General features: G+C 47.8%; 10 protein-coding genes across 12 annotated transcripts; 4 read left to right on the forward strand and 6 right to left on the reverse strand.

Annotated features, from left to right (window-relative positions):
• Nucleotides 1-16: 16 nt before the first annotated feature.
• E1B28_013377 (uncharacterized protein) lies at nucleotides 17-1,664 on the reverse strand. The gene is made up of 4 exons (XM_043158529.1): nucleotides 1,480-1,664; nucleotides 1,262-1,423; nucleotides 876-1,184; nucleotides 17-797 (listed from the first exon to the last, which is right to left on the reverse strand). Exons 1-4 carry the CDS (start codon nucleotides 1,480-1,482, stop codon nucleotides 321-323), a joined length of 951 nt encoding a protein of 316 aa, XP_043003878.1. The 5' UTR covers nucleotides 1,483-1,664; the 3' UTR covers nucleotides 17-320.
• An 11-nt stretch (nucleotides 1,665-1,675) lies between these two features.
• E1B28_013378 (uncharacterized protein) lies at nucleotides 1,676-5,424 on the reverse strand. 3 transcript variants are annotated; one of them, XM_043158531.1, is made up of 20 exons: nucleotides 5,024-5,424; nucleotides 4,930-4,973; nucleotides 4,162-4,876; nucleotides 3,993-4,105; nucleotides 3,878-3,937; nucleotides 3,785-3,822; nucleotides 3,685-3,725; nucleotides 3,628-3,635; nucleotides 3,561-3,575; nucleotides 3,427-3,504; nucleotides 3,363-3,377; nucleotides 3,219-3,301; nucleotides 3,033-3,162; nucleotides 2,948-2,978; nucleotides 2,889-2,897; nucleotides 2,806-2,834; nucleotides 2,600-2,745; nucleotides 2,361-2,515; nucleotides 2,226-2,287; nucleotides 1,676-2,150 (listed from the first exon to the last, which is right to left on the reverse strand). In XM_043158531.1, exons 1-20 carry the CDS (start codon nucleotides 5,309-5,311, stop codon nucleotides 2,042-2,044), a joined length of 2,169 nt encoding a protein of 722 aa, XP_043003880.1. In that variant the 5' UTR covers nucleotides 5,312-5,424; the 3' UTR covers nucleotides 1,676-2,041. The 3 variants fall into 3 exon arrangements, with proteins under 3 accessions (XP_043003880.1, XP_043003881.1, XP_043003879.1); XM_043158532.1 differs by having other exon boundaries at nucleotides 1,676-2,745; XM_043158530.1 differs by having other exon boundaries at nucleotides 2,226-2,745; nucleotides 2,889-2,978.
• A 370-nt stretch (nucleotides 5,425-5,794) lies between these two features.
• Nucleotides 5,795-7,465, forward strand: E1B28_013379 (uncharacterized protein). The gene is made up of 7 exons (XM_043158533.1): nucleotides 5,795-6,080; nucleotides 6,136-6,364; nucleotides 6,411-6,513; nucleotides 6,567-6,826; nucleotides 6,885-6,980; nucleotides 7,038-7,225; nucleotides 7,285-7,465. The coding sequence occupies exons 1-7, from the start codon at nucleotides 5,938-5,940 to the stop codon at nucleotides 7,358-7,360; spliced, it is 1,095 nt and encodes a 364-aa protein (XP_043003882.1). The 5' UTR covers nucleotides 5,795-5,937; the 3' UTR covers nucleotides 7,361-7,465.
• Nucleotides 7,466-7,789: 324 nt separating this feature from the next.
• Nucleotides 7,790-9,204, reverse strand: E1B28_013380 (uncharacterized protein). Its single transcript, XM_043158534.1, has 4 exons — nucleotides 8,330-9,204; nucleotides 8,166-8,269; nucleotides 7,905-8,107; nucleotides 7,790-7,849 (listed from the first exon to the last, which is right to left on the reverse strand). The coding sequence occupies exons 1-3, from the start codon at nucleotides 8,594-8,596 to the stop codon at nucleotides 7,969-7,971; spliced, it is 510 nt and encodes a 169-aa protein (XP_043003883.1). The 5' UTR covers nucleotides 8,597-9,204; the 3' UTR covers nucleotides 7,790-7,849; nucleotides 7,905-7,968.
• Nucleotides 9,205-9,869: 665 nt separating this feature from the next.
• On the reverse strand, nucleotides 9,870-10,494 carry E1B28_013381 (uncharacterized protein; the record flags this gene model as incomplete). The annotated part of the gene is made up of 3 exons (XM_043158535.1): nucleotides 9,870-10,008; nucleotides 10,071-10,174; nucleotides 10,228-10,494. The coding sequence occupies 3 exons, from the start codon at nucleotides 10,492-10,494 to the stop codon at nucleotides 9,870-9,872; spliced, it is 510 nt and encodes a 169-aa protein (XP_043003884.1).
• A 337-nt stretch (nucleotides 10,495-10,831) lies between these two features.
• E1B28_013382 (uncharacterized protein) lies at nucleotides 10,832-12,409 on the reverse strand (the record flags this gene model as incomplete). Its single annotated transcript, XM_043158536.1, has 1 exon — nucleotides 10,832-12,409. One exon carries the CDS (start codon nucleotides 12,407-12,409, stop codon nucleotides 10,832-10,834), a length of 1,578 nt encoding a protein of 525 aa, XP_043003885.1.
• Nucleotides 12,410-12,590: 181 nt separating this feature from the next.
• On the forward strand, nucleotides 12,591-14,381 carry E1B28_013383 (uncharacterized protein). The gene has a single exon (XM_043158537.1). The coding sequence runs from the start codon at nucleotides 13,270-13,272 to the stop codon at nucleotides 14,221-14,223; it is 954 nt and encodes a 317-aa protein (XP_043003886.1). The 5' UTR covers nucleotides 12,591-13,269; the 3' UTR covers nucleotides 14,224-14,381.
• A 112-nt stretch (nucleotides 14,382-14,493) lies between these two features.
• E1B28_013384 (uncharacterized protein) lies at nucleotides 14,494-15,293 on the forward strand (the record flags this gene model as incomplete). The annotated part of the gene is made up of 4 exons (XM_043158538.1): nucleotides 14,494-14,548; nucleotides 14,600-14,739; nucleotides 14,792-14,976; nucleotides 15,035-15,293. 4 exons carry the CDS (start codon nucleotides 14,494-14,496, stop codon nucleotides 15,291-15,293), a joined length of 639 nt encoding a protein of 212 aa, XP_043003887.1.
• Nucleotides 15,294-15,955: 662 nt separating this feature from the next.
• On the forward strand, nucleotides 15,956-17,316 carry E1B28_013385 (uncharacterized protein; the record flags this gene model as incomplete). The annotated part of the gene is made up of 4 exons (XM_043158539.1): nucleotides 15,956-16,233; nucleotides 16,291-16,385; nucleotides 16,444-16,953; nucleotides 17,015-17,316. The coding sequence occupies 4 exons, from the start codon at nucleotides 15,956-15,958 to the stop codon at nucleotides 17,314-17,316; spliced, it is 1,185 nt and encodes a 394-aa protein (XP_043003888.1).
• A 48-nt stretch (nucleotides 17,317-17,364) lies between these two features.
• E1B28_013386 (uncharacterized protein) lies at nucleotides 17,365-18,845 on the reverse strand. Its single transcript, XM_043158540.1, has 6 exons — nucleotides 18,493-18,845; nucleotides 18,373-18,437; nucleotides 18,046-18,303; nucleotides 17,898-17,985; nucleotides 17,710-17,834; nucleotides 17,365-17,653 (listed from the first exon to the last, which is right to left on the reverse strand). Exons 1-6 carry the CDS (start codon nucleotides 18,704-18,706, stop codon nucleotides 17,465-17,467), a joined length of 939 nt encoding a protein of 312 aa, XP_043003889.1. The 5' UTR covers nucleotides 18,707-18,845; the 3' UTR covers nucleotides 17,365-17,464.
• Between the last annotated feature and the right edge of the window lie 769 nt (nucleotides 18,846-19,614).

Here is a 19,614-nt window from a genome sequence, read left to right on the forward strand (position 1 = left end):
ATCTCAAAGAACAACGTTTGGTTCTATCAGAACGCGAGAATCTCGCAATATTAATATTAATTCCTCGAAAGATCAAGCTAAGGTATCCATAAAAAAAGAGATACAGCCTTGTAACCAGAAAACATTCGAAACACACACACACAGGTTTTACATCCAGACAACAGCAAGGATAAGAAAAGAAACCAAGTAGATAGATAACGGATGTCTCGTCATAAATTGTTCGAGAGCGTGTATCCCCTCTATCTGATATACATCAACAGAAAAAAAAAAGAAAGAAAAAAAAGAAGATCGGAAAAATGTAAAAACGTCATTCCTTTCATCTAGGTAAACGAACCATGAATCAACGCATCCCAGGCACTCTTCCCTTCCAGTGTCTTGATAAACTTGTTCTTGTTGGCAGTATCCACAGCAGACAGATGATCATGCTGAGAAGAATTCGGACGTGATTCGGAGGTGGTGGTGGTGGTGGCGATGACACATTCAGGCAGTGTATTGTTAGTGATAGCAGGAGTAATGACGGGATGTGCCACCATCATACCAGGTGTCGAGGGTTGACTATGGCTACGTCCATTTCCGTTTGTATCCGACGATGACTTGGACTTGGCAATAGCAGATTGGGGAAGTAGGAAGTTACTGGACCCAGTGGTGAAGCTACTGCTCCGCGACATGCGAGCTGGTCTCGGCCCAAAGAACGGTGACGATTCGGGAGTAGATGGAGATGAATGGTGTGTATGTGTATGTGTATGTGTACCGAGAGCGAGAGGTGATGGGTTTGAATGACCTGATTCATGATGCTCCTGATTTTGATAAACATGTAAAATGCCTCATGTCAGAAAATTCATTAAAGTTATGATTGTGGGCAATCTTAGACTTACAGCACCGCCGAGTTTAGAGGGTGTCTGGGGATTGTGAGAATGTGAGTGAGAATGCGAGTGAGAATGTGAGTGTGAGTGTGAGTGTGGGTCACGGTGTGCATGGGAATGGGAATGGGAATGAGTATGAGGATAAGGTTGAATATGTGGGTATGAGTGCGAGAACAAGTGATGATGGTGGGGTGTTCCGGGTGGTTGAGGACTCGGAGACGCGTTCGTGGATGAGTAAGAATGAGAATGAGGTAAACAAAGGTTTGGCATTGGACTGGTAGTTCCCGAGGACGACGATGAACGGGATGGTGACGGTCGTTTCTAGAAAAAAGAGGAAACAGGAAATTTTCATTAGAAACCCCAGAAAATCCACTTGTGCAGACAAAACGGATACTCGCCGGAGCTAGTATACTGCCTAACACCATCCTCAATGCTTCTCCATGCTGCGCATTCCCGTCCTTGCTATGTTCATGGTGATGCTCTGTTGGATGACCGTGAGGGTGTACGCTCGAGAAATTGTCAGTTCCTCGAGGAGTCAAAATATCGGAACCTCCACGATTCTAAATCGGTCAACTCCCTATGAATTCAAAGAGCCCGGTAGATAAAAGGAGCTCACCATTCTAGACACTCTAGACTGATGTAAAAATCAATCGATATCGAATGAAGGCTCTTGCTCGAAAAGAGAAAAGCCTGTTAGCGATGGGGGGTTCGTTGAGTATGTCAAACGAACAAAAAAAGGTGGCGTCGTGGATGTGGAAGAAAAAAACTTGTGGACTAGCGCGTCACGAGGTGGGGTTAAATATTCCGAAAGAAGCGCTCAGCAGTTGGGCGGTTTCCCTGAGAAATATTGATTGTCTCAAGCATGACCTCAGCATGGTTTCAGTATCGGACCATACGCCCTATGAACACGAGCAAGTCAGCTGGATAGTTTAGACTCGTTTTTTCGTGCGTGGCGGGGCTTGGAACGTTCAAAGGCTGTTGACATGTAAGTCATGTAATTACCCGCAGTTTTGGGGTAACTGCGGGGTAACTTGTAGGGGCTACGAAAATCGCATGTAAATCCGAATCAGGGTATGAACGCGGAACCCATCGGAATTAAAGAAAGGACGTTCTCTATGTCGACGGAGCGCCTTACAACTCGTGTTCTGTTACCAGCTGGCGATCTGCATTTCTAAACTCTATGACGCCTCGACTTCTCCCTGCTGTTGCCTCTGTTTCATCAACTCATAGGGTAACATAATAGCCCGATCGACAGCTACTGGCAAACCTCGATGCCGGCCTCTCACCCTACCCGGTTGTAATGTGTGTGAGTGTGAGTGTGAGTGTAAAAAAAGCTTCAAATACAGCTCTCGGACGACGTACATGATCACAATCACCACCAACTTGGACAACGGCTTCATAGCACCCACGAAAGAGAAATTATCCTGGGAGAGTACGTGAGGAAGAGGTCAAAGGCCAATCAAACCAAAAGGAAGAAGAAGAAAAACGGAGTATTACCGACGGTAACCCCAAACTCAACCCAATCCCACCAAACGCAGAAACAAGCTCAAACAATATCCGAAAGATATCGAACCACTTTTTTTCCGGATCCAAAAGATTATTCCGTTCTATAATCGTCACTAAAAACACCCCCCAAACAAGCCACCAAATGTCTAGGGGAGGGGATCGCCAAGCTTGATATCAGCAAAGAGCGGGAGCGGGAAGGACGAAAACCGTAAAAGCCCTAAGAGCCCTACCCAGCGACACCTGCTTCTTCAGATGCCAACCGACATATCGATGAACGCGTTGGCGGACATCGAGGTGGTTCAACTCTTGGTTTTGAGGTTCTTCGTCTTCTGCTTCCGGGGGTTGTTCGAATACACCGAGAGATTGTTCTTCGTATCTGTTGTTGTGGATGTTCAGCGAAGGAAAGGAAGAGGAAGGAAAAATCCACAGGACTCACGAGTTCGTAGCACGAATACTAATAGCTATCTGCTCCAACGGAGATCCTTAGAGTGCATCCAACCTTTTTTCGCTGAAACTCACCGGATAAATCTACACCGGAAATGAGCAGCAACCCCACGGAGAGAATAATGTAAACAAACCGCGATATACATCATCACGACATACAGGAACCTAAATCGAACCATTGTACTTTTTCCAAAAGAGAACATTGATTGTCAAACATACTGCAAAGCAGGTGCCAGCGAAGCCAAGGGCACAATGGAGAATCCCGAAGCTCGCGCAGCCAAACCCTGAAAAAGTCCACAGATGATCCGGGGTCCGATGGTTAGGCTCTCATAGGCTTCTAACCCGATATCTACGAGTACGAGTACAGATCAGAGTCCGTCCGTGTGGAAAAAAGGAACTGCTTACTGAGAACTTCGAATAAGATCCATTCGATGATGCTGAACATGACCAGGGCGATCAACAAGAACCATGTTTGATGGCTTGGGAACCTGCCCGGTGAGGCTACTTATGAGAAATGTAGATGTGATGAGTCATGACCAGCAGCCTCACAGATAGATAAAACATCTAAGTGGACGTGAGGCAAGAACAACAGCGTTTAGCTACACCCACGCACCTTCTAGGATGGTCAAGCAGAAAACTGAAAGCTTTTTCGGCATCGCCGCCCTCGCGGGCGACTCTTGATCCAATCCATCTGTGGGTACTCATGAGGTTATTTCGATGTAATGGAGAACGGCGAGACAACGTTACATTATAAATCGTAGACTGTAAAGAACGTCTTAGCCCTAGCCTTGCGTAGCGGATGTGTGCAACTCACAATATAGGCTACAAGAACAAGTTGATAATGTGGAAAAGACAAACGAAGAAGACCTACCATAGCGTGGTTCCCGGCCAGGATAACAAAAATCAAAGATACTGAAAAAAAGAAAGTTTTAGATGGGGCGAAAGCGGAGTAGACGACAGACGAGACGAACTACTCATGAGATATGCTTTTTGGAAAGGTATCATCCCTCTAAAACAACCGAAATCAATGGCGCGAAAGGAATAAGTCCGATTATGCGGCTCACTGGTCAACTAAAGACAATCCTCCTCCGGTATATGCGCCCATAACTTGAAACAACGCAAACCTTTCCAAGCTCGATGAGAAGAGAAAGAAAAGAAGGATGATAGAAGGATGCTCACCAAGGCTTTTGCACATTCCTTGGTTGGGCATCAAAAACAGCATCGTACTCGTTCGTCGCCGATATCCAAGGACCGAACAAAAGATAAGTTATAACCTGAGTGCCTACAAAGTACTTTTTTGAATCGTCGCGTCAGTTCACGGGGGGAATGTTTTTTTAAAGAAACTCACCAATGGCACCAAGTGACTCAACCACCTCAACGCCATATACTCAACCCCCCCAATCTCCTCCAACTGGTCGTCCGTCAGATCATCAATCTTGAAATCCGAGTTCCTCCCCACGATCAAATTGAAGTTCAACCACTTTGTTTTGTGTTTCTCCAGGGTGGTCGTGTATGGGATGGTCAGTGTTCTTTCTAGGTTTGAGTACGCCTTGGGAGCCATCCGCCGGAATAGCTTGTAAGCTAGTTCGAAAGGTCCAGGGAATCCACCGAGGTCTTGGTATTTCCGGTCGGTGGTTGTGTAGGTGTTGGTGTTGTGGGTTAACATGGTTGTCGTTCTGTGTGGTATGGGAACGGCGGTATCCAACCTTCTTCGTCGTTGGCGAGCGACTGAGGGGGTGGAAGACGCGAATTCGTGAAGAGGGTGGTGGTATTCGGATTCGGTGGGTGAGAGAGCGACGTTGGCGGATTTGGGTGAGGATGTGAATCTCTGCTGCTGGTCTTCCAAGAGGATTCCTTGTGATGAAGAGGGTGGGTAGTAATCCAACGTTGCACCAGGTGTAGGTTGGATGACGTTGGATGTAAACTCATGATGACGAGTTGGAACTGGTTGTCGAGGCTTGAAGACAGCGATTGGGTGGGAGATGGTGGAGAATAAGGCTCTTGTTGTGGTTTCGTTGTGGCGTTTGACGTATTCGAATTCGCAGCGGCGTTTAAAGTATTCCCTGGGCGTATCAGTTCCATGCGACTAACTTGAAATAGTGCGGATTTGACGTACTTTCGAACGAGTACCATTATCCAAGAAACCACCGTAATATCTCCCTAACATTTCGTGAACACATCATACCAGACATTGTTGCAGCAAGACTCACGATCAACATCAAGATGTATAGCATAACCTGTTGCCAAGGCGTCACTGTCGAGAGGTTCACAGTAGAGAGACCGGTCACTGTCATGGCCGAATAACACAGAAACAGAGAATCCAAATACGACACAGGGAACCTGCCATTGGAAGCGTAGAATATTCCGGAAACGATGAGTGGGATGAAGGTGAATGCGAGGAGGTGGACTCTGAAGAACGTGGCCTCTTTTTGGATGTACTGGCTCGCGCGTTGGAGTTTAGTTGGAGGGATAGGATCACCGACACCGGCGACAACCATAGAACACGGTGTACGTCTTTGTGAGCTGGCAGAGTGAAATGAGGACTGTCCTCGCGGTTAACGGGTGTCGGTGAACGCGGTCGTCGGCCACATCGGCCCACAATCTCATCTTCAGAAGTTCCGATCTTACATCTTGTTGTGGTTCCCTTTGTCCAAGGTACATTATCCAAAACTGATATTCACACAAACCAATTACATGGTAAGTAATCACCAGAGCAACGTTCCTGCGGGTGCAATCCATATGCATATCAGCGCTCAAACCAACGAAATTCGAAGTTGATGGCTGAGGAACGTCTGCGGGAGGCAATCTTCTTCTCCCGAAACCTCATCGTCTTCGAGGCAACATCGAAGAAGCTGATATTTTGGTTTACACGTTGCCGAGTAGGATAACCGCTAGTAAGCGCTAATCGAGCGCTCCGTACTGTCCGTAGGTGATATTACACCGTGCCTAGATCAATGAATGCGGGAAGCTGAGGACCGACTCCCTTACCGGTACAAGATCCATCCACAGGCTGTGCGCCACCATCTTTCTCATCTGGATGCGCGCATGGCCCATTTGATTTCCCATCTTTCAATTCCTTCAAAAGCAACGCTCAGAGTTGCCTTTCAGTCTGATCCCCTCTCAGATGGCATTCGACGCTACGAAGGATCTCGTATCACTCGGTAAATTCGGTCAAAGCACCATCTTGACTTCAGCTGGCCTCTTGACTACCGCTGCCCTCTATGGTGTCTATATGGTCCTGTTCTTCGCCGTTATGACCATTCTCTGGTATGTCCTCCATAACTCTTCATTTCAAATCTTAAACCCTCACCGTCCATTTCAGCCGACGAGAAGGTATCATGAGCGCCCGCATGGTTCTACTTGCAGCTATGATAGTCCTCTTCATTCTATCTACCACCTACCTTTGCTGCACTTTCTCCTTCTTTATCATCGGCATCAGGATGATTCTCGTTGAAAGCCCTGGATCCGTTCCCGTACTCAAGAAGGATGCTGCTTATCTCGCCAAGTATCATTTACTGGGTTCTATGGGTACAGTCACATTTCCTATCGCGGTCAGTTATTTCCTCCACCCACACCACATTGTCTAACTTGGTATAGACTGTCATTGGGGATTCCATCGTCATCTGGAGAGCATGGGCCCTGTCTGGTGGGAATAAAAAAGTCATGTTCCTGCCAATCATGTTACTCCTCGCTTTGACAAGTCAGTCAGTTCACTTTCGCCGATCTGCCAAGTTCACTCACGATTGCACACAGCAATGGCTTTCTCTTACGTTGCATGTAATGTCGAAGAGAATTACCCCTCCAAATTGTCGCCCAGTTGTAAAGCGCGATACACCACCACCTATGCTCTATCAATGCTCACTAATGTCGCTGGAACCGCTGTCATCGGCTATCAGACCTGGTCTTATCGACGAGCCGTCAAAAAATATCTACAAAACTGTCGCCATCAAGCACGCGCTGAGAAAATCTTGGTTATCCTCCTCGAGTCGGGTGTTATATACACCACTCTTTGGGTAAGTCAACCTTAACGACCCGACCCACGGTGGTGTTCTTGCCTAACGCTGATCACAGATTATTGAACTCGCCACGCTCGCCTCGCCATCCAAATCTGCCTTCATAAATCAAGCCTTCCGACAAACCTTCTCTGCTGCTGCCTGTCAACTTGTCGTAAGTTTCAGCTAATCAAGTTCTCAAGGTCCAACTGACCTCTTCAACCCCACCCAGGGAATCTATCCTACCCTGATCATCGTCCTTGTCTTCCTCCGACGTTCCTTATGGGATTCCGCTGGCAAATCCACCATCTGTGAGGACAGAGGCACGGATCGATCCCCACAATCTACTACGACGAGTAATGCCAGCCATAGCGTTCATGACCACGATTTGATGTCCAGTCATAATAAACATGAAGCCGGGTAAGTGTCAATGTTCAAGTTTCCGCGCCCCCCTCCCCTCCTGATTCAGCTTTTTGCAGGCCGTTAGACGTCGTATTTGTACAGGAAAAACACTTTGATGGAGATAGCAGTCAGTCTCCCGTTAGTCCGGCTTAAATGGAAGGAAACGCTATATCAATTTGTTGTACTTGTGTTGAAGAGCCTTTTACATTCGTCACGGACTGAATCCAAAAGGGGAGACGTGCTAAGTACCTGAGAGCCTAGAGGTGATTAAAATCTTCATTGGCCTTTTTACAAAAATGACGTGAAAAGGCACAACGGCTTTACTCATGTGGGCTAGTACAGTAGTGGTGTCGGTTGAACGTTCAACTTGACCAGTGAAGTGAATCATATCGCATGATTCGCACCTTCGACGATTTGCCTACTGCCTTCCCATTGCCCCGGGATTTCCACGATGATCGGGGAGGAAAGTTGATTTGAGTTGAAACTTGACACAAGCAACCTAGGAAGGTCATGAATCGGTATCTGTAGTGATACAGGATGAAGGAGGGAAGATGCCAATGACATTCCCACAGAATTCAGACCTGCATTTTCTCTTATTCCACCTATGTAGGATGTTCGATTCATACACAAAATCCTGGTATACTTCAATTAAATGATCATGAGAACATGCATTTGATACAATACTTCAATCATGTACCGTTTCGTAAGAAATGGTATCAACCAAAGTCGGTCGATGTGCACCCGGCTTCACGAAGGGAAAACTAAGTCTGGGCAGTGGCGGGAGCCACTTCGGTTGGACGAGCATCCACCAAAACCTGGTTCAGCTTGAACACTCTCCTCCCATCGAAGAAGCCTCCACCAGGGAAAGATGGAGCTTTCAAAGACGGATCGTGTTTGACACTGGTCCAATAAAGTCTTTCAGCACAATGTGAAAAGAAATCGACGGAAGACCACATACACCAAATTGATAGACGACTTCGCGTCTACTTCGACAGGCGCAGCGTGAATAAGTATACCTTCAAAGTATTTGGCGGTGTAGAACATCCCTATGTTTCCTGTGCCCTATACCCGCGTCAGTAACACAGCAACTATTTTGATTCTTTGAGTGCGCGCAAAACTCACTCCAGAGAGGAGAGCGTCTTTCCCGCTCACGACCGTGCCAGCAAAAGCAACAGTAGCAACCCTCTCGTCGAACACTTGGGACCGGAACTTCTGTTTGTATTCCTCTCGAGAGATTTTATCGCCGTTCGAGACGATCTCTTTCACGTCGTGAGAGATGAATAGATCGAAAGCAGAGTTGAAATCTTCCTGGGAGCTCGCTTGGATCAGAGCCGAGAGGCGTTGTTGAGCCCAAGTGTCGGCTGAAGGGAGTACGATGTTCTTGTTCATGGAAAGGGTTGTTGTTGGAGAGCGTGTTTAGGTTGAGACGGGGCCCTTTTTATAAACCCCCCTCGTCTCCCTCGCCCCTCCGCAGTACTGGTCAAGACCGGTGCTCTCCAAAGCCCGAGTTCCCTTTGTATACTGACTTTACCGCTGGGTAATAGTCTGGTTTGCTGTTCCCCGTGCTTTCCGAAAATGGAGTGGAGTGGTTATCGTGTAGTACCATCGGTGGGAGGGACGCTCGTGCCTTTACTATCATTTCCATTTCGCAAAACACAGTTCTTGTATAAATTACTCCTGTCGGGCATAGTATCAGTCGGTCGGAACGTTCAAATCTTGATAGCCAGTTTCCACTGTTCCCTCCTGGTCCCGCTGCCCCAAGATTGTCCTATTCTTGACCGCGATGAGGCCCGTAGTCGTTTTTCTTAGAACCATTGTTGGATTGCAGAAAGCTTATGTTTGTTCAAGTACACTGCGAATTGGCGTCCAGCTTCACTCAGACTTGACCGGGGAGTCCAGAAGTCCAGCGAGTCACTGGCAGTATGCGGCTAGATACGAAACTATCTGGAGAGTAAATGAAGAAGTAGTGACTAGGGCCGTTCAGAAGGAGGAGGCCGTGGGACTTTGGTCACAGAAAGTCACACAAGAAGGTAAACCGCGGTCGACTGCGCCCGGGCCGGCGCCAGCTCTATAATTGCCACTCCTCGAACCTCCTATTTTTTTTCTACTGATGGTGGACACAGCGGCAGTGGAGCGTCAAGCAGACTTGTGATCTTATTAACCTCAAAAAGAAGGAGAATCTCAAGTTTCATATGGGTCCATAGGTTGAAGAGGTGTTATTGTTCATTCAACATTCAATAAGAGAAGAAGTGCATGAACACCTGCACAAATTTCTCCCTCGAAGGACGGATTTCCTATGCAAACATCAACATCTGGTCGCTATTGCTCTCATCCATACTCTTAACATATCTCATTCGATACATCCGTTGTAGATACATAATATCTGCTCCGAATCGCATTCGGAATGGTATGAAAACTGTCCATGAAAGATGACAATGACGAAAAAGCTGACCACATACATGATTGTAAGGACTACTAGTAAGTCGGATTGACATCCTCAAGGGACGTCTCGGACATTCCTCGGGGTGTAGGATGTTTTGGTCGGGGTTCCGTTCTACAAGACTTTTATGCAAAACTTGTGTCGTATACAATCATAATAAAGTACAAAGATGGATAACCGACAAGGTTAGTCGATTTACACTCGGCTTTATGAAGAGAAAAACTAAGCCTGAGACGTGACTCCCGCTACCGGTGGACGAGCATCCACCAAAACCTGGTTCAACTTGAACACTCTCCTCCCATCAAAGAAGCCTCCATGCCCGGGCAAAGATGGAGGTTTCAAAGACGGATCATGTTCGACACTGTCAGAGTCAATAAAGTCTTTCAGCATAATGTGAAAAGAAATCGACGGAAGACCACATACACCAAATTGATAGACGACTTCGCGTCTACTTCGACAGGTGCATCGCGGATTACGATACCTTCAAAATATTTGGCGGTGTAGAATATCCCTATGTTTCCTGTGCCCTATACCCGTTTGGTCAGTACCACAGTAACTTGAGCGCGCGCGCGAAACTCACTCCAGAGAGAAGAGCGTCTTTCCCGCTCGCAACCGTGCCAGCAAAAGTAACAGTAGCAGCCCTCTCGTCGAACACTTGGGACCGGAACTTCTGTTTGTATTCCTCTCGAGTGACTTTATCGCCGTTCAAAATGATCTCTTTCACGTCGTGAGAGATGAATAGGTCGAAAGCAGAGTTGAAATCTTCCTGGGAGCTCGCTTGGATCAGAGCCGAGAGGTGTCGTTGAGCCCAAGTGTCGGCTGGTGGGAGTACAATGTTCGACGTCATAGAAAGAGTTATTGGATATTATGTTTGGGCTGAGACGAGGCCCTTTTTATACCACCCCTCGCCCTGCATTCGAGACCGGTGTTCTCCAAAGCCCGAGTTCCTTTGTATAATTTGACCGCTGGGGTAATAGCCTGGTTTGCTGTTTCCCGTGCTATCCGACAATAGATTGGAGCGGCAATCGAGTAAGCAATGTATATTGGAGGTCTATATATAGATTCTCTGGTCGTGATAGATGGCAGTGAGGATGTATGTAGTCATAAACGCAGTTCCTGCGAGAACGGATAGTTAGAAGGTCTTAGATTGCGTAAATAAAAAAAATGAATCTGACAATTCGAATTCAATCATCTAATTCATCCTCTTCAACGTCACTCCGCGCCCCAACTCCACTGGCACGAGCAAGATCCCCTTCAACCATGTCCACAACCATGTCCATCGCCGCTCTTGACATCTTGGGCATCGCCCCGGGTCGTAGGAGTGGATGATTTTCCGGTTTCAGTTCTTCCTCCTCCACTTCATCCCCTTCTGCGTCTTCTTCTTCTTCCTCCTCGTCTTCTCCCACTGCATGGCCGTCACCCTCGCCATCCTCATCGGAAGAAGAATTAGACCCAGAGTCATCTTCAGAACTTGCTTGAAAATCTTGGTCTTCTTCGTCTTCAGAATCAAATTGCGCTTGGTTGAGAGTCTTTCCACGACCTACATTTTCAGCTGTGGAACTAGTCGGGTTCTTATTTTCAGGAGGAGATACGATCTCCATCTCTCCTCCCCCTCCTCCACGCTTACCGAACAAATGTCGATACTCCCTAACCCATTGATGAATCGCATCCTGTTCCTTCGCATCAACCGGCCCAAACTGAGATTCCTCCTTCACAGCTTCCCCGTCTTCTATTTCCCTCCCGACACGAGTCAAGATAATGGTAAGAGTCCTCCCCGTCGCACTGATGATCCTCAGTCCCTCAGATTTGTTTAGAAGTTCTTCCACCGGCCAGAACTCGCATGGTTTAGCTTCCCCCCATAAGATACCCTCTTTCATAAACCATAAACTTCCCGGTTTTGCACCACGATAGGCTTCCACGCCGGGTAAGGGGGTGCCACCAACACCAGGAAACGCGCTCTTGAACACGTCTATAGACGGTTCGAGGGTTTGGAAAGGGAGGCGAGACAAGAACGAGTGGATGAGAGGGAGGGTTTCTTCGCCCTTTCTAATCGTGGTTTCTTTCGGTAGTGTAGTTCCTTGTCCAAAATATTCTGTCGTCGTCATCGCAGTCGTAGCTGACGCGTCTAGGCCAAAGATGACTTGGAGATTATTTTGGGCCGCAGAGGGCTGACCTTTGCTGCTCCTTTCAGAAGCTGGTGGAGCGTCGCTAGAGATGAGAATGATGGTCCAGTGAGGTTTCGTTTTTCCACGAGTTGGGACTAGAAATCCCCGACGTAAGGATGAAACAGAAACTGAGTGTTCCAGAGCGTTCGTAGAGGTATTGTGGAACCGAATCGAGCGGTTGTGGATCGTTATGACCACTTTTTTACGCACTGGAGAAGCAACAGAGACGGATTTTAGTGTGAAGACTGGTGGGTCGTCTGCTGCCAAAGGTTCATTGAAGTCATTCTTTTGTCTTTTGTTGCCGCTATTTTGTGTATCTGGAAGGTCATTCGTAGTATCTCTTGCCCGTTTTTGGCTTCCAGATGGTGATACTACCAGTGCGCTCAAGCGATTCCGAACCACAGTCTGTCTTGTGATCCATTGTTCTTCGTTGAATTGAGAGGTGGTAGTACATCCGCCCCCACAGATGAAACGGATTATATTATCGAGAAGTTGATCGTTATTAGATGTGTTGCAAAGGGTACGGAAGTCCTCTGAAAGACCATCGGGAAGATTGGAGGAAACAGCGTCGAGGAATGGAGTTTTGCTTGTGTCCATTGTTTCAACTAAAAACCGCGAGATTTGAGAATGTTAGAGGGACTGAGCGTGTCGGACACACACCGTTTGATTATTGGGCCTCCCCTCCTAGTGTTCGGAAAATGTGAATGTTATGGGCTTGGCCAATACGCGTCTCGTGGTGGTGAGAACTTGAAACTTGTGTTCGGCGACGCGGTTCCTCGACTGTTCTCACAGTTTACTTCTCCAGCTCTTGCGGCCAAACTGGTTTCCGCAAAAGTTGGAGCCAAGCAACAGTTGTCTCGAGGTTGCTCACTACCCGGCCACCTTCTCTGTTGGCCGAGATGCCCTGTGCTAAAGCCAAGTCGTGTCTATGGTGGATGGACCATTTTGGACGAACAATGAACCGAAACCCCATCAAAACGCAAGCGAAGGCCACAACAATAACGACTGTATATATATACGAGGGATTCAACTCTTCACAAGGCACCTCACCCAACAGCGACTCTGGTAGTCGGTTTACTACTCTCGTTCCACTTACACTCCTGTATTTCTATCACTATCACTTGTAGACCTCATGCCTCATCCTGCGAACTCTCCCTTCACTGTTGAGGCTGCCGATGCTCATCCTCAAGTTGACGTTAGCAGACGCCGAAGCCGGTCTAACGCTGTTCTGCATACCACAATGCTCTTTCGATCCTCCAGTACCTCTGTTGCTCGTGTAACCGCTGAAGGCGCCGAACGTGTTCGGATAGCTATTACTGGGTGAAGTCTTTATCATCTCGATCTCTGACTCACTTCCCTAAACCATCCTACTCAGATCCGAAGCAACTGCTTTCGGTAACCCCACATTCGGAGAACGCACGTCTATTACGATCACCCACCGAGACGTTAACCATGCAATGAGAACGTCTCTATACTCTCGCGATCCTCGTCAACCGGTCAGGTTCGTTACAGTCGCACCTATACCGGAGGCGGAGGTGCTACCTCCGCCCACGACGCCCGGAATTGATCTTCCTTTGCTTGAGGCAAAAACCATCTACAAGGAATCGGCGGAATATGATTTATTGATTCCACCTGATGAGGCGGAGGTAATGGAACAGTGGGCGGAAGAAGTTGCCAGACAACGAATTTCCGACCAGGTGAAGGAATTGTTGGAAGAGAAGGAGGCATCCAAATTGCAAACACCGCTAACAATCGACACGTCCTCCTCTGAGAGTCCGTTCCCGTGTACTTCAGCTTCTCCTACCCTCTCTGAATTTCCAGAGCGACCCTCTGCACCAGGACCTCTATCGCCTTACTCGGATGACGACGACGATTTTCCTTTGGGTATCCGTCGTGGTTCAACGCTCACGTCGTTCAAATCTTTCGGTGAATCTTCTGTTGCCAGCGAAGACGTACCACCTCCACAACTCGCTGTCTCTTCTGTCGTATTGGATAGATCAAAGAACGGTAGTTCTTCCAGCTTACCGCAGACCGCTAGCCCCGTCGTGTCGCTCACAAAGATGCTCAAGCTTAAGCTCGCTTCACCCAAGTCCCGGTCAACTTCTGATTTAACAGCGCTTGGATATAATGATGGTGTTCCGCTCACTCGAGGTAGGAGCGGGAACATTAGCTCATTGAAACAACGATTCCCTGTAGTCAAAAGACTGTTTGGTCTTGGAAAGGGTAAAGCTGTCGACAGAAGCAAGGATAAGAATGGTAGGCGGGTCACTCCTGTTCCTACCGCTGCTTCAATTGCGGTTGTGAAACCTGTGGGTCAGAAGAGGCAGAGAGATGATGACGAGGCAGACGAGAATGCTCCTCCCAATGAGGAGAAGGAGAGGAGAATCATCAGGAGGAGATTGGTTGCTTGAGCAAACTGTACTTTACTGTTGTACAGGACGCGCAGGATACTGCTTTTACGATCACGCCCTTTAACGTTTAGTTTTTTTTTAGTCTGTATCTGTAATAGGTAGAGTCCAATAAGACATGTCTTAGCATCTGACTCGGACTCGGAACTTATTTCTTTAAGTTACCAGCGCAAGTTGTCGGCCCGATTATGACGTCATAGATAAGCCTGCCTACGAATGCCATCCGGCGAAGTCCTTTCAGCTAGCTGAACTTTGTGTCCTTTCTTGTCGTCCATGGCCAGCAGTGCAAGGCGTCGGAAGATTGCTATCCTGGGCTCTCGCTCTGTCGGTGACTACGACCAAGACTTATAATTCGACTCTAATCTGACCATATCAACAGGAAAGTCATCCTTAGTCAAACAATTCATCGAGAACCAGTTCATCGACTCGTACTATCCAACGATAGAAGTCGCATATGTCAAGAGCATTGTCTACAAAGGGAACGAATATGTCCTGGAAATTTTTGACACAGCCGGACAGGTGTGTGGTATCTCGCTTGGAGTAATTTCACCCTGTTGAATAAACGATGCAGGACGAGTACACCCCTATAAATAGTCAACATGCTATAGGGATACACGGATACGTTCTTGTCTACTCAATCGCCTCAAAAATAAGCTTCGAAATGATTCAAATCATTCATGAAAAGATTATTGACTTTTCTGGGTTGACGGACATACCTTGCGTCATTGTGGGCTCAAAGTCGGATCTGGAATCCAGGTGCGGACTGTGTTTTTGGCTGTGGAAAACATTATGACTGACTCAATGTTTCCCGCAGCCGACAAGTCAATGCAAGTGAAGTTCAGCAACTTGCTCAAACACTCAAGGCTGGCTGGATAGAGGCAAGTGCGAAGAACGATGTCAACGTTGGTGAGGGCGACTTTCTTGTTTCCCCGGCCGCCCCCACTTCTCACTCACCCTTGCCTCTTGCCTTTTGGCTAGCCAAAGCATTTCAGCTTTGTGTACAAGAAATTGAAAAACGACTGAATCCGTCGAACCAGCAAGAGGTTAAAACCGGTCGTTGTATCATGATGTGATTTCATCTAGCGTTCTTTTTTATTTGCGTGGTTTACTCCTATGTATTTGTGGCTTATGCTTATCCCTGAATGCTCGCCCGTGAACGGGGGCAGTTACATATCAAACTTCGTGCGATGGCCGAACTTGGATCGGAGAGGTCTTCACCTTGGCACGGTGTTACTGTATTATTGTCAATGCATGCACACCAACTAATGACATTGTACAGGTTGTATAAAGCCTATTGCTTTTTGATCACCCAACTCGAGTTCTAACCTCCAAATTTGAGGGTGCCCGCCTCGTTATTACCAATCGTGAAGAGAAGTTTGATCATGAGGCGTGGCATTCCAGTTGGTCGGACAGGCCAGCCCAACCGCCGACCACAGACCAGCCCGTTGTGGTATGGTATGGGTCATAATTGGCTCGAATTCTGGTAAAAAAAAATGACATACATGTACGCAGTGATCAGCGGAACATCGGTAGGAAGGAAGGAGGGAAGGGTGCGGAGTCGAAAATTCTAGGTAAACGACAAGGCAGCATGGTTTTGTGAGGGAAGGTGACGCCGATAGACCACGGTTGTGGCAGGCCAGGTTCTATAAAGCACGCACAATACATGAGGCGACAACAATGGGAAACGGCGTGATCGGAGGTACAGGCCACACGCCCTACTGGGATCTTTATAAACATGAGCGCAACTGAACTTTTCAGAACTAACACTAACGAATCACCCACCACTCCAGTCGCCAGCATGCTAGACGCATTCAAAATCAAACCCTACGATCTCGAACCCACTTTTGCCTCCTGGAAAGATGCCCCTCAGTTCACCGGAAACACCAAGAAAGACACCCTTTCCGTTGACGAGTGGCTTAAAACCATTAAAGCCGGGTGTGTGGAGAGGAATGTGCCAAAGGAGTATTGGCATAAAGTAGGTCAGCATTATATGGGAGAAAAAGCAAGATCAAGGTGAGAGGAGCTCTTCCTTCGTGTCGGGTAGCAACTGATAAATAGAATGGGATATAGGCTAAACGAACTGAAGGGTGTAATGGCCAAAGTCCATGGGGGTAACTATCGTTGGAATTGGGAAAAATTTAAGATTGCGATGCGGAATATGGGATGTAAGTTTGCTTACTTTACCCTCAAACGACGTGAGAGCCTGATTATATCTTTCGATAGGGAACATCGAAGACTCTGCAACTGAGACGATCAAAGTCAAATCCAAACCTTCTGGACTTTGGTGGATCTCGGGCCGCGAAACAAAGGAAAAGGAGGCAACGGAAAACACCAAACCTGGACTTTCTGGCGTTCAGCAAAGCCAGGCTTGTCCCCCCCAGAGACCGAAACCGAGACGACGATCCGAGTCATCGTTCTGGGTAGGCCGGAAACCTTCGACTGACCGTGACAATAAGGAGTCGGAAAACCAGAAAACCAAAGACGAGAAGGAGAATGTTACCGTAGCGCCCTCACGACCACCGCCTGTAAGGTCGAGTACCGGGTTCTGGTCGATTCGAAAGAAAAACTCGCAGGACGCGTTCACGTTGGTAGAGGAACCAGAGCAGATTTCTTCCTCAGTCAGACCGACGACGACTAAGAAGTCCCATTCTGATTCAACGGTCATGACAGTCCGCGACACTTCCAAGCCCCCGATGCCGACACCCACCAGAAGAGACAGTAATGCTGATGAAGGTAAGTCTTTCTGCCCCGATACTATGAGTTTTTTTCGTAGTCACTAAACCACTCCTGCCAGCAACCGTAACAACGATAACCCACGCCCCTCTCTGGCTTATAAACGCCTGTAACGCACTCGACTTTTTACAAACAGAGCATCCAAAGGTCATGAGCACCATCAGTGCTATCCTTATCACAGCTGGCACATTGCCGTCCATTCCTGCGCTTACAGCAGGTGCAGGTGGTGCATTGTTGGCATCCGGAGCGGCCCAGGCTGCCGGTGCTATCGCGGTCGGTGTTGGAAGTTGGCTGAAGGCGCAGCAAGAAGCGAGGTCGGGCGGGACCGCTGCTGGCCAGCAGTCGGAGATCCCATCGAAGTAAATGCAAACATCGAGATCCAGAGGCATATAACATATCGCGCGGATATTTATGAGGGTGTTTCGTGTTGCACGTTAAAGGGTTATTAATGAAGGCTCTTTTCAATGAACGGTTAATGTAGCATTTTGTACGTCTTAGAGCGTGGACAATTTTATGGAAACAAGTGACCATCCAGCTCCTCGATGGAGCTGGATGAGAATGGCTGTCCATCGAGGAAAAGTCTCGCTTGTGAGAGCTCAGGATCGAAAGGTATTCGTAAGTGACGGAGCAATCGAGAGAAATCTTCGGGGAACGGAGCTTGTATTCCGAGACGCAGGCGGTTTCTTGATTTGGTATATCGCTTTGAAAGAGAAAGGTCAAGCAATTTGATGGAAGATACGCAAGGAAAGGCTTCACTATAATATTTAAGGACGAAGAGTGCAGGAAAAGACGATCGTCTGACACCCCCCACGATCTGAGTAGATTTAGGATATCATCCGTAGGTCGTGACACGGAGTGTCTTGAATCGCCGAGAATGGGAGCTGGAGATGCAGCTCATTTCAACAACCACAAGTGTCCTTATATCTTTGGAAGGGATCTCATACCGTGTAAGGACTTCGAAAGGTGAACCCTCAGCTGATGCTTACGTCCCGTCAGCATGCGCAGTTTGAGAAGTGATATGGGCAGTGTTGACTAGAATCATAGGATGGTCAGCCCTACCAATACTGTAGAGAAAGCACAGCTGGAGCGTACTGAAGACCCAACAACCTCCCATTCCGTTATCGCAGAAGTCTCAGACTCAATCTCGTCTTTCGAGTGGCGAAGGTTCGCATAACCTTCACGGGACACTTCAATCGGGCAATTGATTGTCCCTTTCGATCCTTCGAACGATCTATGTCCTCCTCGTACGACCGCGTAGTAGGTCTTTTCTATTCTTCGCTGGTGAAACTGCCGAGAAAGTTCGCGAGCCATGTCTCGTGTGCGAGCGAAGATTAAACATCCGGTTGTGGCCTGAAAAGGAAATGGACATATAAGTGGTGAGTATCCTAACGCCGGAGGGGATGGTGTACGGTAACTTACTTTGTCTAGACGGTGTACTGGGAAAAGAGAGGTAATTGAGGGGTTCTGAAGACTGCTTTGAGAGTCTAGATTGCAACTATGAGATTTTGATCATAATCAGAAACAAAAAAAACACGCAACGGTCATGAGGAAAGTCGGGATCATTACCGCCTTCTACAAGATGCGATACGCCGACCTGCGCGTCCATTCCTGGGGCTTTGTCTATGGTGACCATTCGTCGGTCGACATAAAGCACTCGAGTCGTACGAACAGCATAGCGCGATGGATGAGCATTATCGTTCGTGAGCGATTGACGGACGAGGACACGGAAAGACGTGATATTGGACTGAGACATGGAGAGAGGGGAACTACACTAGACACAGATTAGGTTGTTCGTCAAAGCTTGAAAGTAAAATCACTCACTTGTTGTTCACCTCCCAGTGGCAGATGGTGTATCGGACTCAAGTGGACGTGGCCCGTGTAAAAGATGGAAAATCCATAAAAGGAAAATACGAGAAAATTCTTTTTGGTGGGTTACGGACCTAATGTATAATCACGACTGATCATGAGGTCGTCTCAACTATAACTCGAAAAATACTCTGCAAGAGGAATGGAGACGCCCAAGTTTCACAAAACTTCGTTCGAGCAGGGGCTGTCATCGAGCGAGCCTTCCGAATGATACAAATTGAAGACTACAACATGGGACTCGGGTGAGACACCTGAAGTGCGGGTATAGTAACGGAATGTAGCGTCAATGAAATTTGTGCACAATATGATTGCAGTATCGGTAAAAGGAAGGTATTTTGATTCACAACGCTTGCAGTGAACGCGGACGCGACAGAGCCTGCCCTCATGTAACCAGACCGCAGTCCCCATAACTCTTTGATGCCATAACACATTCACATTTCCCGCATTGTGAATTGTATACCAACTAGAGGCTGGCTGGGCAATGGGGCCCTTTCACCTTCCTTCCTCGACTCCAGTCCATTTACCTTTGCCTTCTTGCGGGTGCGCACCGCCCATAGTTACAAATGCTGTCGAGAACGAGCGACGTTATTTACCGGTGCCCGTTGTGAGGCAGTGTTCTGACACTCGTTCACAACGTGTGCAGGCGTTCTCTATTCTTAATGAACCCGAGATGGTGGCTTACGACTCCGAGGGATCATCTCTGTGGTTTTTCGACTCTAGAAAGATCTCTTGATGCCGTTCTTGCAGCTCTCTTACGGATGACTCGAACGGCACTTTGCGGCCACTCGCCACGAC

Source organism: Marasmius oreades, chromosome 9 (assembly GCF_018924745.1).
Source record: "Marasmius oreades isolate 03SP1 chromosome 9, whole genome shotgun sequence".
NCBI lineage: Eukaryota > Fungi > Basidiomycota > Agaricomycetes > Agaricales > Marasmiaceae > Marasmius > Marasmius oreades.

Excerpts from the sequence above, each read along its gene's own strand:
- E1B28_013377 (XM_043158529.1), bottom strand. Across the intron at positions 1,185-1,261 it reads TAGGCAGTATACTAGCTCCG|AAACGACCGTCACCATCCCG; the intron begins GCGAGTATCCGT and ends TCTTTTTTCTAG. Across the intron at positions 798-875 it reads CCTCTAAACTCGGCGGTGCT|GAGCATCATGAATCAGGTCA; the intron begins GTAAGTCTAAGA and ends TATCAAAATCAG.
- E1B28_013378 (XM_043158531.1), bottom strand. The coding sequence starts at position 5,311 with ATGGTTGTCGCCGGTGTCGGTGATCCTATCCCTCCAACTAAACTCCAA. Across the intron at positions 4,877-4,929 it reads ATAATGGTACTCGTTCGAAA|GGAATACTTTAAACGCCGCT; the intron begins GTACGTCAAATC and ends TGATACGCCCAG. Across the intron at positions 2,288-2,360 it reads TGAGTTTGGGGTTACCGTCG|GATAATTTCTCTTTCGTGGG; the intron begins GTAATACTCCGT and ends GTACTCTCCCAG.
- E1B28_013379 (XM_043158533.1), top strand. The coding sequence starts at position 5,938 with ATGGCATTCGACGCTACGAAGGATCTCGTATCACTCGGTAAATTCGGT. Across the intron at positions 6,365-6,410 it reads CAGTCACATTTCCTATCGCG|ACTGTCATTGGGGATTCCAT; the intron begins GTCAGTTATTTC and ends AACTTGGTATAG. Across the intron at positions 6,981-7,037 it reads CTGCTGCCTGTCAACTTGTC|GGAATCTATCCTACCCTGAT; the intron begins GTAAGTTTCAGC and ends AACCCCACCCAG.
- E1B28_013380 (XM_043158534.1), bottom strand. The coding sequence starts at position 8,596 with ATGAACAAGAACATCGTACTCCCTTCAGCCGACACTTGGGCTCAACAA. Across the intron at positions 8,270-8,329 it reads AAGACGCTCTCCTCTCTGGA|GGCACAGGAAACATAGGGAT; the intron begins GTGAGTTTTGCG and ends ACGCGGGTATAG. Across the intron at positions 8,108-8,165 it reads AAGTCGTCTATCAATTTGGT|TGTCAAACACGATCCGTCTT; the intron begins GTATGTGGTCTT and ends TTATTGGACCAG.
- E1B28_013383 (XM_043158537.1), top strand. The coding sequence starts at position 13,270 with ATGAGAACGTCTCTATACTCTCGCGATCCTCGTCAACCGGTCAGGTTC.
- E1B28_013386 (XM_043158540.1), bottom strand. The coding sequence starts at position 18,706 with ATGTCTCAGTCCAATATCACGTCTTTCCGTGTCCTCGTCCGTCAATCG. Across the intron at positions 18,438-18,492 it reads TCCCGACTTTCCTCATGACC|ACTCTCAAAGCAGTCTTCAG; the intron begins GTTGCGTGTTTT and ends GTTGCAATCTAG. Across the intron at positions 18,304-18,372 it reads CAGTACACCGTCTAGACAAA|GCCACAACCGGATGTTTAAT; the intron begins GTAAGTTACCGT and ends TTTCCTTTTCAG.